General features: G+C 32.9%; 4 protein-coding genes across 4 annotated transcripts; all 4 read left to right on the top strand.

Annotated features, from left to right (window-relative positions):
* Positions 1–47: 47 nt before the first annotated feature.
* Positions 48–1021, top strand: LOC149570844 (serine/threonine-protein kinase/endoribonuclease IRE1a-like). The gene is made up of 2 exons (XM_089812411.1): positions 48–491; positions 636–1021. Exons 1-2 carry the CDS (start codon positions 49–51, stop codon positions 829–831), a joined length of 639 nt encoding a protein of 212 aa, XP_089668537.1. The 5' UTR covers position 48; the 3' UTR covers positions 832–1021.
* Positions 1022–1174: 153 nt separating this feature from the next.
* On the top strand, positions 1175–1975 carry LOC149570843 (serine/threonine-protein kinase/endoribonuclease IRE1a-like). Its single transcript, XM_089815643.1, has 2 exons — positions 1175–1635; positions 1780–1975. The coding sequence occupies exons 1-2, from the start codon at positions 1193–1195 to the stop codon at positions 1973–1975; spliced, it is 639 nt and encodes a 212-aa protein (XP_089671769.1). The 5' UTR covers positions 1175–1192.
* Positions 1976–2334: 359 nt separating this feature from the next.
* On the top strand, positions 2335–3307 carry LOC149570842 (serine/threonine-protein kinase/endoribonuclease IRE1a-like). The gene is made up of 2 exons (XM_089815642.1): positions 2335–2777; positions 2922–3307. The coding sequence occupies exons 1-2, from the start codon at positions 2335–2337 to the stop codon at positions 3115–3117; spliced, it is 639 nt and encodes a 212-aa protein (XP_089671768.1). The 3' UTR covers positions 3118–3307.
* Positions 3308–3459: 152 nt separating this feature from the next.
* On the top strand, positions 3460–13191 carry LOC149570841 (serine/threonine-protein kinase/endoribonuclease IRE1a-like). Its single transcript, XM_089812408.1, has 5 exons — positions 3460–3919; positions 4064–4200; positions 12006–12246; positions 12367–12742; positions 12878–13191. The coding sequence occupies exons 1-5, from the start codon at positions 3477–3479 to the stop codon at positions 13010–13012; spliced, it is 1332 nt and encodes a 443-aa protein (XP_089668534.1). The 5' UTR covers positions 3460–3476; the 3' UTR covers positions 13013–13191.
* The last annotated feature ends 588 nt before the right edge of the window (positions 13192–13779 follow it).

Raw genomic sequence — 13779 nt, 5'->3', positions numbered from 1 at the left:
ATCATTTCTAATATCATAGGACTGTTTTTTTTTTCCTACAATGAATTCATGATTTCCAAATGTGAGTTTGGGGAAAAGATTGATACAGGCAGCAAGGGTGCTGCTGTACTTGAAGGAATCTATCAGTATCGAAAGAATGTAGTGTTCAAGCGTATGGAAAAGAAGTATATGAATACAATTCGAAAAGAAATAATGCTTTTGTCAGAATTGGATACTGATCCAAATATCGTAAGATATTATGGCGCTGCAACAAATCAGAAGTATCTGTACATTGCACTAGAGAGATGCAATTGCAATTTACAGGACTTGGTTAAAGTGCAAGAGAACTATATCCGTCATAATATAGACATCGGGAATGAGATAAAAGATAAGTTAGAGAGAGAGAAATTAAAATCCATAAAAGAATTATGTGAAACTGAACAAATTGGAATGCTGAGTACTATAGATAAAAATTTGAGGATTCCAACTGATCAAGCAATTGACATATTGAGGTTAGTTATAAATGGTTTTCATAAGATTAATGTATATTAAGTTCTAAAATTTGGTAATATATTAATTTTTCTTATTTTCTTGTTTTAATTTTTAATTTTTAATTTTTAAATAGGAAAACTGATCATTTTTTTCTTGTATTGTAGGCAAGTGATGCTGGGTCTTTGTCACATCCTCAAAAGAAACATTGTTCACCGAGATTTAACTCCCGCAAATATCTTGCTGAAGTTTGAAGATAACCGTCTTCATGCGAAAATTGCTGACTTCAACTGTGATAATAATGGTAAGATGATCCATTGTTTTAACTTTTCTTTTATCTCATTCCCGATGTCTATATTATGACGGATATAGTTCTCTTGCACTTTAACCAAGTCCTGTAAATTGCAATTGCATCTCTCTAGTGCAATGTACAGATACTTCTGATTTGTTGCAGCGCCATAATATCTTACGATATTTGGATCAGTATCCAATTCTGACAAAAGCATTATTTCTTTTCGAATTGTATTCATATACTTCTTTTCCATACGCTTGAACACTACATTCTTTCGATACTGATAGATTCCTTCAAGTACAGCAGCACCCTTGCTGCCTGTATCAATCTTTTCCCCAACCTCACATTTGGAAATCATGAATTCACTGTAGGAAAAAAACAATCATTTCTAATATCATAGGACTGTTTTTTTTTTTTTCCTACAGTGAATTCATGATTTCCAAATGTGAGGTTGGGGAAAAGATTGATACAGGCAGCAAGGGTGCTGCTGTACTTGAAGGAATCTATCAGTATCGAAAGAATGTAGTGTTCAAGCGTATGGAAAAGAAGTATATGAATACAATTCGAAAAGAAATAATGCTTTTGTCAGAATTGGATACTGATCCAAATATCGTAAGATATTATGGTGCTGCAACAAATCAGAAGTATCTGTACATTGCACTAGAGAGATGCAATTGCAATTTACAGGACTTGGTTAAAGTGCAAGAGAACTATATCCGTCATAATATAGACATCGGGAATGAGATAAAAGATAAGTTAGAGAGAGAGAAATTAAAATCCATAAAAGAATTATGTGAAACTGAACAAATTGGAATGCTGAGTACTATAGATAAAAATTTGAGGATTCCAACTGATCAAGCAATTGACATATTGAGGTTAGTTATAAATGGTTTTCATAAGATTAATGTATATTAAGTTCTAAAATTTGGTAATATATTAATTTTTCTTATTTTCTTGTTTTAATTTTTAATTTTTAATTTTTAAATACGAAAACTGATCATTTTTTTCTTGTATTGTAGGCAAGTGATGCTGGGTCTTTGTCACATCCTCAAAAGAAACATTGTTCACCGAGATTTAACTCCCGCAAATATCTTGCTGAAGTTTGAAGATAACCGTCTTCATGCGAAAATTGCTGACTTCAACTGTGATAATAATGGTAAGATGATCCATTGTTTTAACTTTTCTTTTATCTCATTCCCGATGTCTATATTATGACGAATATAGTTCTCTTGCACTTTAACCAAGTCCTGTAAATTGCAATTGCATCTCTCTAGTGCAATGTACAGATACTTCTGATTTGTTGCAGCGCCATAATATCTTACGATATTTGGATCAGTATCCAATTCTGACAAAAGCATTATTTCTTTTCGAATTGTATTCATATACTTCTTTTCCATACGCTTGAACACTACATTCTTTCGATACTGATAGATTCCTTCAAGTACAGCAGCACCCTTGCTGCCTGTATCAATCTTTTCCCCAACCTCACATTTGGAAATCATGAATTCACTGTAGGAAAAAAACAATCATTTCTAATATCATAGGACTGTTTTTTTTTTTCCTACAGTGAATTCATGATTTCCAAATGTGAGGTTGGGGAAAAGATTGATACAGGCAGCAAGGGTGCTGCTGTACTTGAAGGAATTTATCAGTATCGAAAGAATGTAGTGTTCAAGCGTATGGAAAAGAAGTATATGAATACAATTCGAAAAGAAATAATGCTTTTGTCAGAATTGGATACTGATCCAAATATCGTAAGATATTATGGCGCTGCAACAAATCAGAAGTATCTGTACATTGCACTAGAGAGATGCAATTGCAATTTACAGGACTTGGTTAAAGTGCAAGAGAACTATATCCGTCATAATATAGACATCGGGAATGAGATAAAAGATAAGTTAGAGAGAGAGAAATTAAAATCCATAAAAGAATTATGTGAAACTGAACAAATTGGAATGCTGAGTACTATAGATAAAAATTTGAGGATTCCAACTGATCAAGCAATTGACATATTGAGGTTAGTTATAAATGGTTTTCATAAGATTAATGTATATTAAGTTCTAAAATTTGGTAATATATTAATTTTTCTTATTTTCTTGTTTTAATTTTTAATTTTTAATTTTTAAATAGGAAAACTGATCATTTTTTTCTTGTATTGTAGGCAAGTGATGCTGGGTCTTTGTCACATCCTCAAAAGAAACATTGTTCACCGAGATTTAACTCCCGCAAATATCTTGCTGAAGTTTGAAGATAACCGTCTTCATGCGAAAATTGCTGACTTCAACTGTGATAATAATGGTAAGATGATCCATTGTTTTAACTTTTCTTTTATCTCATTCCCGATGTCTATATTATGACGGATATAGTTCTCTTGCACTTTAACCAAGTCCTGTAAATTGCAATTGCATCTCTCTAGTGCAATGTACAGATACTTCTGATTTGTTGCAGCGCCATAATATCTTACGATATTTGGATCAGTATCCAATTCTGACAAAAGCATTATTTCTTTTCGAATTGTATTCATATACTTCTTTTCCATACGCTTGAACACTACATTCTTTCGATACTGATAGATTCCTTCAAGTACAGCAGCACCCTTGCTGCCTGTATCAATCTTTTCCCCAACCTCACATTTGGAAATCATGAATTCACTGTAGGAAAAAAACAATCATTTCTAATATCATAGGACTGTTTTTTTTTTTCCTACAGTGAATTCATGATTTCCAAATGTGAGGTTGGGGAAAAGATTGATACAGGCAGCAAGGGTGCTGCTGTACTTGAAGGAATCTATCAGTATCGAAAGAATGTAGTGTTCAAGCGTATGGAAAAGAAGTATATGAATACAATTCGAAAAGAAATAATGCTTTTGTCAGAATTGGATACTGATCCAAATATCGTAAGATATTATGGCGCTGCAACAAATCAGAAGTATCTGTACATTGCACTAGAGAGATGCAATTGCAATTTACAGGACTTGGTTAAAGTGCAAGAGAACTATATCCGTCATAATATAGACATCGGGAATGAGATAAAAGATAAGTTAGAGAGAGAGAAATTAAAATCCATAAAAGAATTATGTGAAACTGAACAAATTGGAATGCTGAGTACTATAGATAAAAATTTGAGGATTCCAACTGATCAAGCAATTGACATATTGAGGTTAGTTATAAATGGTTTTCATAAGATTAATGTATATTAAGTTCTAAAATTTGGTAATATATTAATTTTTCTTATTTTCTTGTTTTAATTTTTAATTTTTAATTTTTAAATAGGAAAACTGATCATTTTTTTCTTGTATTGTAGGCAAGTGATGCTGGGTCTTTGTCACATCCTCAAAAGAAACATTGTTCACCGAGATTTAACTCCCGCAAATATCTTGCTGAAGTTTGAAGATAACCGTCTTCATGCGAAAATTGCTGACTTCAACTGTGATAATAATGGTAAGATGATCCATTGTTTTAACTTTTCTTTATTGATTCAAACTTTTTTTCTTTGGTTTTCATTTTTTGACATCGCAAGAAAAAATTAGATATGCAATTTAATTTAATTTATTTGTAGTTCAATCTTGCACTTTGTCTAAGTAATTTTACATGTTTGACCTCTCTATAGATGGAGGATATTTTTGTTAATTGTTTTTTTCTAGGACTAATGTTTCCGTTCTGCTCTTAGCAATTAATTTATCTTATGTACTAAAACTGAGTTTTCGTTGATCGTTGCTGTTTTTTCACTCCAAAATAAATGAGATATTTCAGTTGCCAGGATGTGTTTTGACTCTGTCATTTGATAACAAGAGCTGCAGGGCAGGAAAGTTCCTGCTGTTTTGGTTTTGTCTAATTTACCTGTACTTGTACTTGTAGACGGCAGAATAATTCAAAAGTAGAAATTAATTGATAATAAAAGTGCCATAAATTTACAAGGTCTGAGATGTTCAAGCTAACAAAATTCTTTGACTGAAATCAACTATATTATTTTCAGGCCAAAGACAAAACTACATTGCTGATTTCAATCGACACAAATATCCTTGTGTTTTTTTCCTTTATCTTCGTAGACGAGCATTAGTTTCATCTTGAAAGGTAAAATTTGAAACGATGTATAAATTGAGGGAAAAAAAATTCTTGATTCCTTAAGAAGAATTCATAAGCCACATAGGCATGCTAGTTGGGCCAGTATGTAAATTCTTGCTACCTCTATAGAGAAAGATATCTGTAATCAGTATATTCTTTTGCCAGTGATTTTTTCAGCTCTATTGTTTCACATGGAGATTGAAGGAGACCATTATAAATTGTTGGAAGCAGTGGAATATATTTTTAAAATGCGAAGTTTGGTGACAAGCATACAGCAAATATAAATTTATTTACCTAGGATAATTCGTTTAAGACATTGTATAGGAGCAAACTGACGTATAGCTTAATAAAAACTAGTTTTGCCTAAATATCCTGGGTATTTCTCACTGCCGTTGATGGTGTGTCGCATTAATTTTGTTATAGGGTAATCTTGAAATACTATCGTTGATATCAAAAGACCTAAATATTTTGTCACAAGGCATGAAATACTATTGTTGATTATTAAAAGACCTAATGAACATGTAAATGCTACCATTCCTATACATGATAAGCACAAAGAGAACCTTAAGACAGAAAAGTAGTGCAAAGAGGGACTCATTATTTTCTTGTTTTAGAGGAAATTGATCCTTATTAGCATTTAATACGAGGAGATGATCCTTTGGAAGTGTTCTCAACAAGCACTTGGATTGTGAGGATAATTAACTAAATTATCTTTCTTGTCAACGGACCATAAAACGCTCTGTTTCCATGACAGAAAATTACATCAGGTATTTTTTGCAGTAGAAGTAGAACGCTCAAATTGGTTTTCTATGAATGCACGGTCTTTCTTTCTTCTCGCAGCATTAGTCAGCACAGATCTTGATACTATGTTGAGTGTATTTTGGTAGCCAAATGAGATGCTCAGTTGTGGTGAAATGGACTCAGTCCTAACAATTGGTAACCTTGAGATTCAACAGCTGAGTTAAATGACTGTTCACATATAAAATGTTAATTTGTAACCCAATTGATTACAAATGCTTGATGAATCATAAAAAAATTATTGTTTTTTCTTTTGAACAATAGCTGAACTAAATCTGGTTGTAGATCCCTCATGACCTGTGGCGATTAGATGATCAATACAATAAAGGGATTTCCTATGCTGACAACTAAGCAATACGAGTCATTCAGAGTGAACACAGACCATAATCAGAGGATCAATCTCACTAAGACTACAGTTGGCTTAACAATGTCTTAAGAAGGTTCAGTTCTATGGACAGGAGTTTGACAGTAGGAAAATCCTCTAATTACCTGTTTTTCAGAAAATGGATATCCAATATAAATATATATAAAAATTTATGCATAATTTTTCCTCCAACCTGGAAATGTACAGGTATGAACTGACTGATGTCAAAATAATTTGAATCTTCTTAGAGTCTAAAATGGTGTGCTTATATCATTAAAATTTAAACATATATTAGGAAAGAGAAAAAAAAAAGAAGATTTTTTTCGAAATGAGCTAAGTGTAATGTCCCTCTTCCCATTAAGACGGGAAATAGGGATGATTGCGTAGTAACCCTAAATCATAGGGAATTTCTTTCTTCAGACCTTTAGTTTCTATTATGCATAGATGATGACTTATGAATGCAGAGTCCAGACAGTGTAAGTGCTGATAGGGAATTGTTATTGCCAAAGATCGTATTTCTAATTCAACGATGATAGCCTTGTCGGACATAACATAGAGAATGGACTTGTCTACTTATATTGTGATAAGATTGTCATTTGGATTATATTCCTTGGTTGTATGTAATGACAAAGAAGTTAGTAATGGCAATGGTTATTTTCGTTCTATATCTGACCTGACCTTCTAGACATGTGCAACACTAACTTTCATGTTTCTTATAGCGATAATATTGTTATCATAGTTCATGTTATCTTACTTATAGATATAGATATAGCAGGACAATGTTACTCTCTTAGACAATTGCATCGTTCAACTTAATCTTCATCTCCAATTTGTATACTTTCTATTGACTGAGTCTCCGTCTGCATATATCAAATTGGTCTTTTAATTAGTATAATAGTTGTCGAAGATCTCTCAAATGTAATCATATTGTTGGTTAACCGTCATAACTGAGATATTTGCACACGGAACATTGTTCTTGAGTATTGTCAAACTATCTAACCAATTGGGCCTTCTACACCAGTGGATCATAATTGCAAATCATCTTCTCTTAACTGGTGCATGTTTAATTGTTTTTACTTACGATTATCCTGTTTGGTTATTTGGTGCTTGTTGACAATCGTATCTCTTCCTAAATGGTTTCCTTATCATATTTTCTTTCTAGCTCACCCATTTCTTTGGTTACCATAGGATGAGTCTCTTCCATGACCCGTATGTTATGCAATAAGATCTATTTATTCCTTGCTGGCTATTTTTATTTATTACTGATCATTGCCATCATTTATATATCTCTTCATTATAGATATTAATTATCCTATAGTTTGTTAGCCCCTCTTGACGGATGCTGCTGTGTCAGTTGATCGCTTAATGAATCTGTTATTTCAATCATTTAAAGGTTCTGCAACATTGATACTTTCTAATTACTGTAACTATCATTAATGATTGTCGTCTTTGACATATCTTTCCAAGGTATCGTCATTTGCATCTATTTTGTTGGGGAATGGTCGCTCCTTATTTCCTTTCATCATTCTTTTTGTCAGCTTACTTCAAGAGCACATATCCATGCTATACTCCTACATTTCATCATCTTGTTGTCCATATACATATTGCCATTCTTATGTTTGCTAAATGCCAGATTTTGTCTATTTTCCCCAATGGGTTGTTAGCTTGCTGAATGTGAAATGCAATGGGATATTTGAAAACATTCCTCACTGTATTCATCTGTCTATCATTCTGTCATGTACACCTTATGCAGCCTCCGCTGGCTGTAAATTTATAAGTTACTATCTATCTTTGATGGCTCCTGTTGAGTTCTCTATATATCATAATGATTATCTTGTTTCTTGTGGAGAGCATATCAACATCTCAGGAATGAGTTAACTATTTATAATGTTGGGCATCAGTTCTGCTATAACAGTGATAGAGTTGCTGTTTTGAATGGAGATATAGAACCTTGAAACCTTATTCTAATGTCATTTTAAAGAGACTTGTAATTCTTGAAAAGATTAGAAACAGTCAACGTTGGTTCCTCTGATCCCTTTGTCCTTTTGTTTTATTGCCAAAGCTGATATGTTTTTAATGCTAATGTAGTTGTCTTCTCATTGATTTCCCGGTCTTTTATTTGCTGATGTTAATGTTGATCTATCATAATGTTGATTCTGATATTTCGGTCTTCTATTATTCATGTTTATGAATTAAGTTCAATGATGATACTTAACTGAAACAGAGAAATGTTAAATTACCATCTTTATTCCAGCAATCTCTGGTGACTATATTGCATTGTTTCTCTCCTCGCTAATCTGATTTATACAATTTATGATTTCTAGTTTAATAATTCCCGTATTAGATGATGATCCCCTATGTCTTTCTCTTCCACATTCTTTTTCCTATTTATTGCTTGTTTGATTATGGTGTTGTCTTTCGATAGTATGCATGCAATGATTTGGAACCACATGCAAAACAACATGATCTAAAAGGTGCTCTCTTCAACCATGCTTCCTAAGTGTACAGCCTGACCATCAACATCATTAACATAACTTGCTTTCTGAGTAAATTGAAATATCTCACCTGAGAGCAGAAAGTAGAAAAGCAACAAGAAGGAACAAAAAACACCTCACGACAGAAGAAACAAAAAAGGAAGCCCTTAACAGTAAGGAACTGAAGGAAATGTGCCTTGTAGAAATACATGCACACATATGTCGTAATCCCTTGATGGATTTTGGAAATCAGTATTACTGCTGCCATCGCATTCTTTATTAGAACTGCAAATAGGTGCAAATGTTATGGAGATCATCACGGGTGTCTTATTTTCTTCCCAACCAATCATAATGTATGGCAGACCCCCAATGCATCATTCGAGGAACACAAAAGAGATGGTAGTAAGTGGTCCAGATCATAGTATTATCTTTGCAAGAAATAAGGTTAGTAGGTACATCCAAAGGCCTCTGGATTCTGATTTGTTTCAAATGGGTTTATGGCCACCTTAAGTGAAGGAACTCAACTAAAAAGAAAAAAGCAACATCCAAATTCAGACAAAATTCTGCTTTTCCACTTCATGCAAATTCTATTCTAAACGTCATACTAAAAAGGCCCAACAGTTCTCATGAAACTAAATGGGAGGAATTAATCTTATGCCGACATGTTACTTTGGTAGTAAACATATCACAAAGTAAAGGGAGTAATGGAACACCATTGTTATAGGATTGTTCAGGCAACTTGACTTCAGACTGAGATGTTGGCGCTTCCTTCATACATGGATGCCTTGACTTGATTGTACCCATTTCATTCAAATTAGTACAAAGTGTTTGGTGCTAAATTTTTCCTACATGGGTTTTACAATGCAATTTCCCCCAGCACCATCAATATGTTACAAGATTCAAGAATTGGCAGATTAACGGATTTCCGGATGATTGATTTATTAACCGAGGAATAAATGTGTTCCTTATAAAGAATTACAAGGATGTTGTTTCTAAAAGAAACAATGTAGACTGAAGATGAAATTAGAAACAAAACTGAAGACAGGATAGGAAACATTCCTATATGGACTGAAGACAAAAGAGACAGGATAGGAAACACTCCTATCTAGACTGAAAGACAGACTACAGACAAGTAGTTGGCCATTATGGAAAGTATTTAACTAAGGAGATGATATCTTAATAAAGATATTAAAGATATTATCTTAATACAATAAACTACTCCCATAAATACATGCGAGTTATACAACCCTGAGATAGAATTAGGGAATCAAATAAGTGGCTAGCTTAGAGGTAGATCTGGAATTGATTATTGATTATCTCCTCACAATCATTGTCCCTAAGATAATCGATTATGGCATTAGCTATATAAACAACTGTCCATCCATTCAGTGCTGATAATTGTTATTTTTTCAAAATAAATGCCGACTAGGATATTGTTCGTCTTTAGCAGTCATCAATATTAATATCAGATGCTTAACATATTATTACCGATGACTATTTCTTGCTGCTGCCAAATGAATGGCTTAACATCATTTTGCCATTGCGAGTTTCTTCATGATAGTGGTTACCATATATTATGACGGTATTGCATCGACTTGAACCATTTATTTAACCACGTTAAAAATATCCTGGCATCCGACTATGTTTATTTCTTTATTAATTTTGGTGAATAGTAGTTTAATAAGTGTTATCTAATATCACCTATCCTATCAAAATATTATTAATATTATTTTGATATTATTGATATTTTTCTGACTGATTCATTATATGTGGATTATTATATTGGTATTTATATATCGATTAATATTTTGCAAGTAGTTATAATCAGCATATGGTTGTATATTATTATTAAGCTATTCCAAAAGAGGGATATTACAAGAAGAATAAAAAAACAGTAAACACCCCCCCAAAAACATGGAGAATGGACATGATTGTCAATCAATATGATTTTTTATTTCTGAATGCTTATTTATCTAAGAGTAACTTATATTTACAGATTCAAAATCCTAAGAATCATTCAACATTTTAACCATTCAACAGTCTTACCTCCTTTTAAATTATATTATATCTACCATATGCATACTAATGCATCTGAATTTGACTACTGTAGTGTAAGTAACAATAGTATGAGACAAATGACAGACGAGCATTGAAAGGCTGGAATATTCTGCAATCTGTAAAGACATGTACCAATAACTCTATAAGGCTCGAGGACTGCAATACTGTCTTTGAAAAGAGTTCGTGCAGAATGGAATACCAACCGACCCTTTATAAGCACTTGGAATATTGATAATGTACTCATGATATTTTGGTATGAATAAAGTAAATCATTTCCTCGCCAAATTGGTATTGTGGTATTAAGGTACATTCTATGTTTCGCTTTGCATACATATCTTTATTATTCTGTGAACTTGAGTAGTATTTCCATTCTACAGTTCAAGCCTCGCTTTTTCCTTTTTTCTAGTGTAGGGTTCAAAGGCCTATCTTATACTCTTAAAGACTTTTTACTACTGCTGCTTTTGCTAAAGGATTGCTTCTTTGTCTTCACAGACTATTTTTCTTACCACGATTCACTGTTGTTCTGACTCTATTTGAGAGTTTCTCTTCAATATCTGCTCTTCTCATGCATTAATTGTTGTGGTTCCTTTATCAGATCTTCATTTTCTTATTTTAGATTGCTGTTCTCAAGCATTTATCCACTATTCCTTCTTGAATGGCTGATGTTTTTATTATTTAAACTCACTTTCTCTCAAAGAATGTGCTTTCAATGAGAAACTTGCTGTTCAGAAAGGCTATCTGCTATTCACTAGTGTGGAAATCCTCCGTTTTCAATAATGTCTCGTGTTCTTCATGCTTGTCGGCTGTGAAAAGCTGAGAGTAAAACTAGGTTTTCTCGAGGATCCTTTGAACCTTTGACTACCTTTGACTTTAACCATGGGTTGGCTGTGAGTTTGCTGAGGCTTAAAGAGTTTAAACAATTTACTTTCCTCTCAAAACCCACTCAAACAAGGCTGCATGACTTACATAAGGATTTTCTCTAACAATTTTATAAGGAGTGCAAAAAAGTATATAGCAAGCTTTTAAGAGCTTTTAGATGTTCAAATGTAATTAGAGGTTTTCTAAGAATATGAAACTCTTTTAAGGCACAAATATCGTAAAAAGTCTGACTAAGACTATAACTGAAAATAGAACTATGTGCAAGCAAGGCCTAAGGATTGGATTGGACAACCATAATCACACAAGGAAAGTGGATACGTTGTTTCAATGGAGAGTTCTGTATGAATGTTAGCATAATGTTAGCTGTGGCTGTGGCTTTTACTGTCAAACAATTTTTATTTTGTTTTCTTAACAATAAGACTGTAGCCATCGTAAGTTTTAGAATAGATTACGCAGTCTCATCTATGTTTCATGTGTCTATTGAAAATTTGAAACCACATTTGCCTACAAGAATTTTTGTATTTTTAAGATATTACACAAATATCTTGTGATAATCTTAAATTATGATATACTTATTATGATCATATTAATATGTTATTTTTTGGTAGGTTTTGGAACATATGGATGGAGATCACCAGAACAAATTAATGGGGATGTACAAACTGCAGCAACGGACTCATTCATGTTTGGATGTATTGCTTTCCTCTGCATCACTGGCGGTCAACACCTGTTTGGTAATAACCCCGAGCAATGTGAAAGAAATATAAAAAATGGTATTGTCTGTAATCTTTCTTCTATTGAGCATATTCTCGAGGCCCATGACCTTGTGTATCGTCTAGTTGTGGATAGGTAAGACCTTTTTTTAATAGAATCTATTTGAAATATATTTAAGTATTTCGTTGTGTTATTTAATATTTATATGTTTGAATACATAATTATAATTATTAATTTGTTGATTTTTTATTTCAGATCAAAAATACATCATGTTGAGCGGCATCCGTTCTTTTGGAGCCCTAAAAAGCATCTCGAGTTTCTTTGTGCTGCAAGTGATCGAGTAGTTGTAGCAAAGAGAAGGATTTATCACTCCAGAGAGAGAGAGCGTAAAGGAAAAATCAGTGGTGTAGAAGAACATGATGCATATGCATTAGAGAGAAGAATAATAGACGATTTTTCTTGTGCTACAGCCAGAGTTTTAAAAAGTAATAAGTGGTGTCTACTATTACATTCGCGTGTAAGAGACCATGAGCCAAAGAATTGCAATCGGAAGTGTCGAAGGTTAAGTGGTTTGCTTCGAATTGTTCGAAACTTATCAAGGCATTATGAAGACAATCCTCCAAAAACAAAGGTATATTGTATTATAGAAGTAAAATAAAAAATTAAAACTATACCTAGATGTAATCTATATTGAGAGAAAATGCTAAACTTGTTTCTTTTAACTTTTGTTATAAACAAATTTAAAAAATGTTTGGATGGATGGCAGAGAATTCTTGGAGGCAATGATGGTCGAATGCTGCATTATTTTAATCGGAAATTCCCAAGGTTTTTTATTGAAGTTTATTGGATCATGCACGTTCATTGTTCCAATGAATGTGCTTTTGTTGAATATTTTGGATGAGTGGATTCTACTTGTATTTCTTGAGCACGTACTTGCATACCATTTATTTTAAATTTTTAATCTGTATAAAACTTAAACTGGCAGTTGCATTATTTTCTGTGTGCAACAATGAGCCACCAGTATAAGGAGAACTTATATTTAGTACTGCAATACATTCAAGTGATCTCTTCATTTTATAATTGTATGCCTCATCCATCTTCAAAACTTATGACGTATTTGATGATATGAATTCCATTCCTTTGGGTTGCATACAATTTTTTTGGGTTCCACTCTTGTCTTAGATTGAAACTATGTTTATTAATAGTATTATTAGTTTATGACTATTTTTACTTCCATCTTACCATTTGTACCTTTGGTTGTAGTATCCAAGATATGTAACTCTCCGCATAGCTCATTAAGTAGAAAAGAGGCTAGATATGTCTAGAATGCAGACAATGTATCTTGACAAATGAGTAGCCAAATACTTTACCTGGCTGGATAAGAAGAACATTTCCTTCAAATTAATTTTAAACCTTACCTTTGCTCTTCTGTTGGTGTATACTTGAATGCCATATAGATGTAAGTGCTAGTTTACTTCTGTTAACATTTACATCCTCCTCTTCGCAAAGAATGCACAAATAGTGCTTTTTAGGATATCTCACACTCCTATTATGAGTTGCATTCATCAAAAAACAAGTCAAGGCGGGACACAAAACTAATTTTTTTCTTGAATAAGCACCAGTTTCACATATTCTAACACTTGAACAGTCAAATCAATGTTGGAATAA

Source organism: Cupressus sempervirens, chromosome 2, assembly GCF_028749045.1.
Source record: "Cupressus sempervirens isolate cs-2001-9-10 chromosome 2, ASM2874904v1, whole genome shotgun sequence".
Taxonomy (NCBI): Eukaryota; Viridiplantae; Streptophyta; class Pinopsida; order Cupressales; family Cupressaceae; genus Cupressus; species Cupressus sempervirens.
This window is presented reverse-complemented; position numbering and strand designations above follow the sequence as displayed.

What these genes read in the sequence shown, in the direction of transcription:
- LOC149570842 (XM_089815642.1), top strand. Translation starts at nt 2,335, where the DNA reads ATGATTTCCAAATGTGAGGTTGGGGAAAAGATTGATACAGGCAGCAAG. An exon ending in CAAGCAATTGACATATTGAG is followed by an intron (nt 2,778 to 2,921) that starts GTTAGTTATAAA and finishes CTTGTATTGTAG; the next exon opens with GCAAGTGATGCTGGGTCTTT.
- LOC149570844 (XM_089812411.1), top strand. Translation starts at nt 49, where the DNA reads ATGATTTCCAAATGTGAGTTTGGGGAAAAGATTGATACAGGCAGCAAG. An exon ending in CAAGCAATTGACATATTGAG is followed by an intron (nt 492 to 635) that starts GTTAGTTATAAA and finishes CTTGTATTGTAG; the next exon opens with GCAAGTGATGCTGGGTCTTT.
- LOC149570843 (XM_089815643.1), top strand. Translation starts at nt 1,193, where the DNA reads ATGATTTCCAAATGTGAGGTTGGGGAAAAGATTGATACAGGCAGCAAG. An exon ending in CAAGCAATTGACATATTGAG is followed by an intron (nt 1,636 to 1,779) that starts GTTAGTTATAAA and finishes CTTGTATTGTAG; the next exon opens with GCAAGTGATGCTGGGTCTTT.
- LOC149570841 (XM_089812408.1), top strand. Translation starts at nt 3,477, where the DNA reads ATGATTTCCAAATGTGAGGTTGGGGAAAAGATTGATACAGGCAGCAAG. An exon ending in CAAGCAATTGACATATTGAG is followed by an intron (nt 3,920 to 4,063) that starts GTTAGTTATAAA and finishes CTTGTATTGTAG; the next exon opens with GCAAGTGATGCTGGGTCTTT. An exon ending in CTTCAACTGTGATAATAATG is followed by an intron (nt 4,201 to 12,005) that starts GTAAGATGATCC and finishes ATTTTTTGGTAG; the next exon opens with GTTTTGGAACATATGGATGG.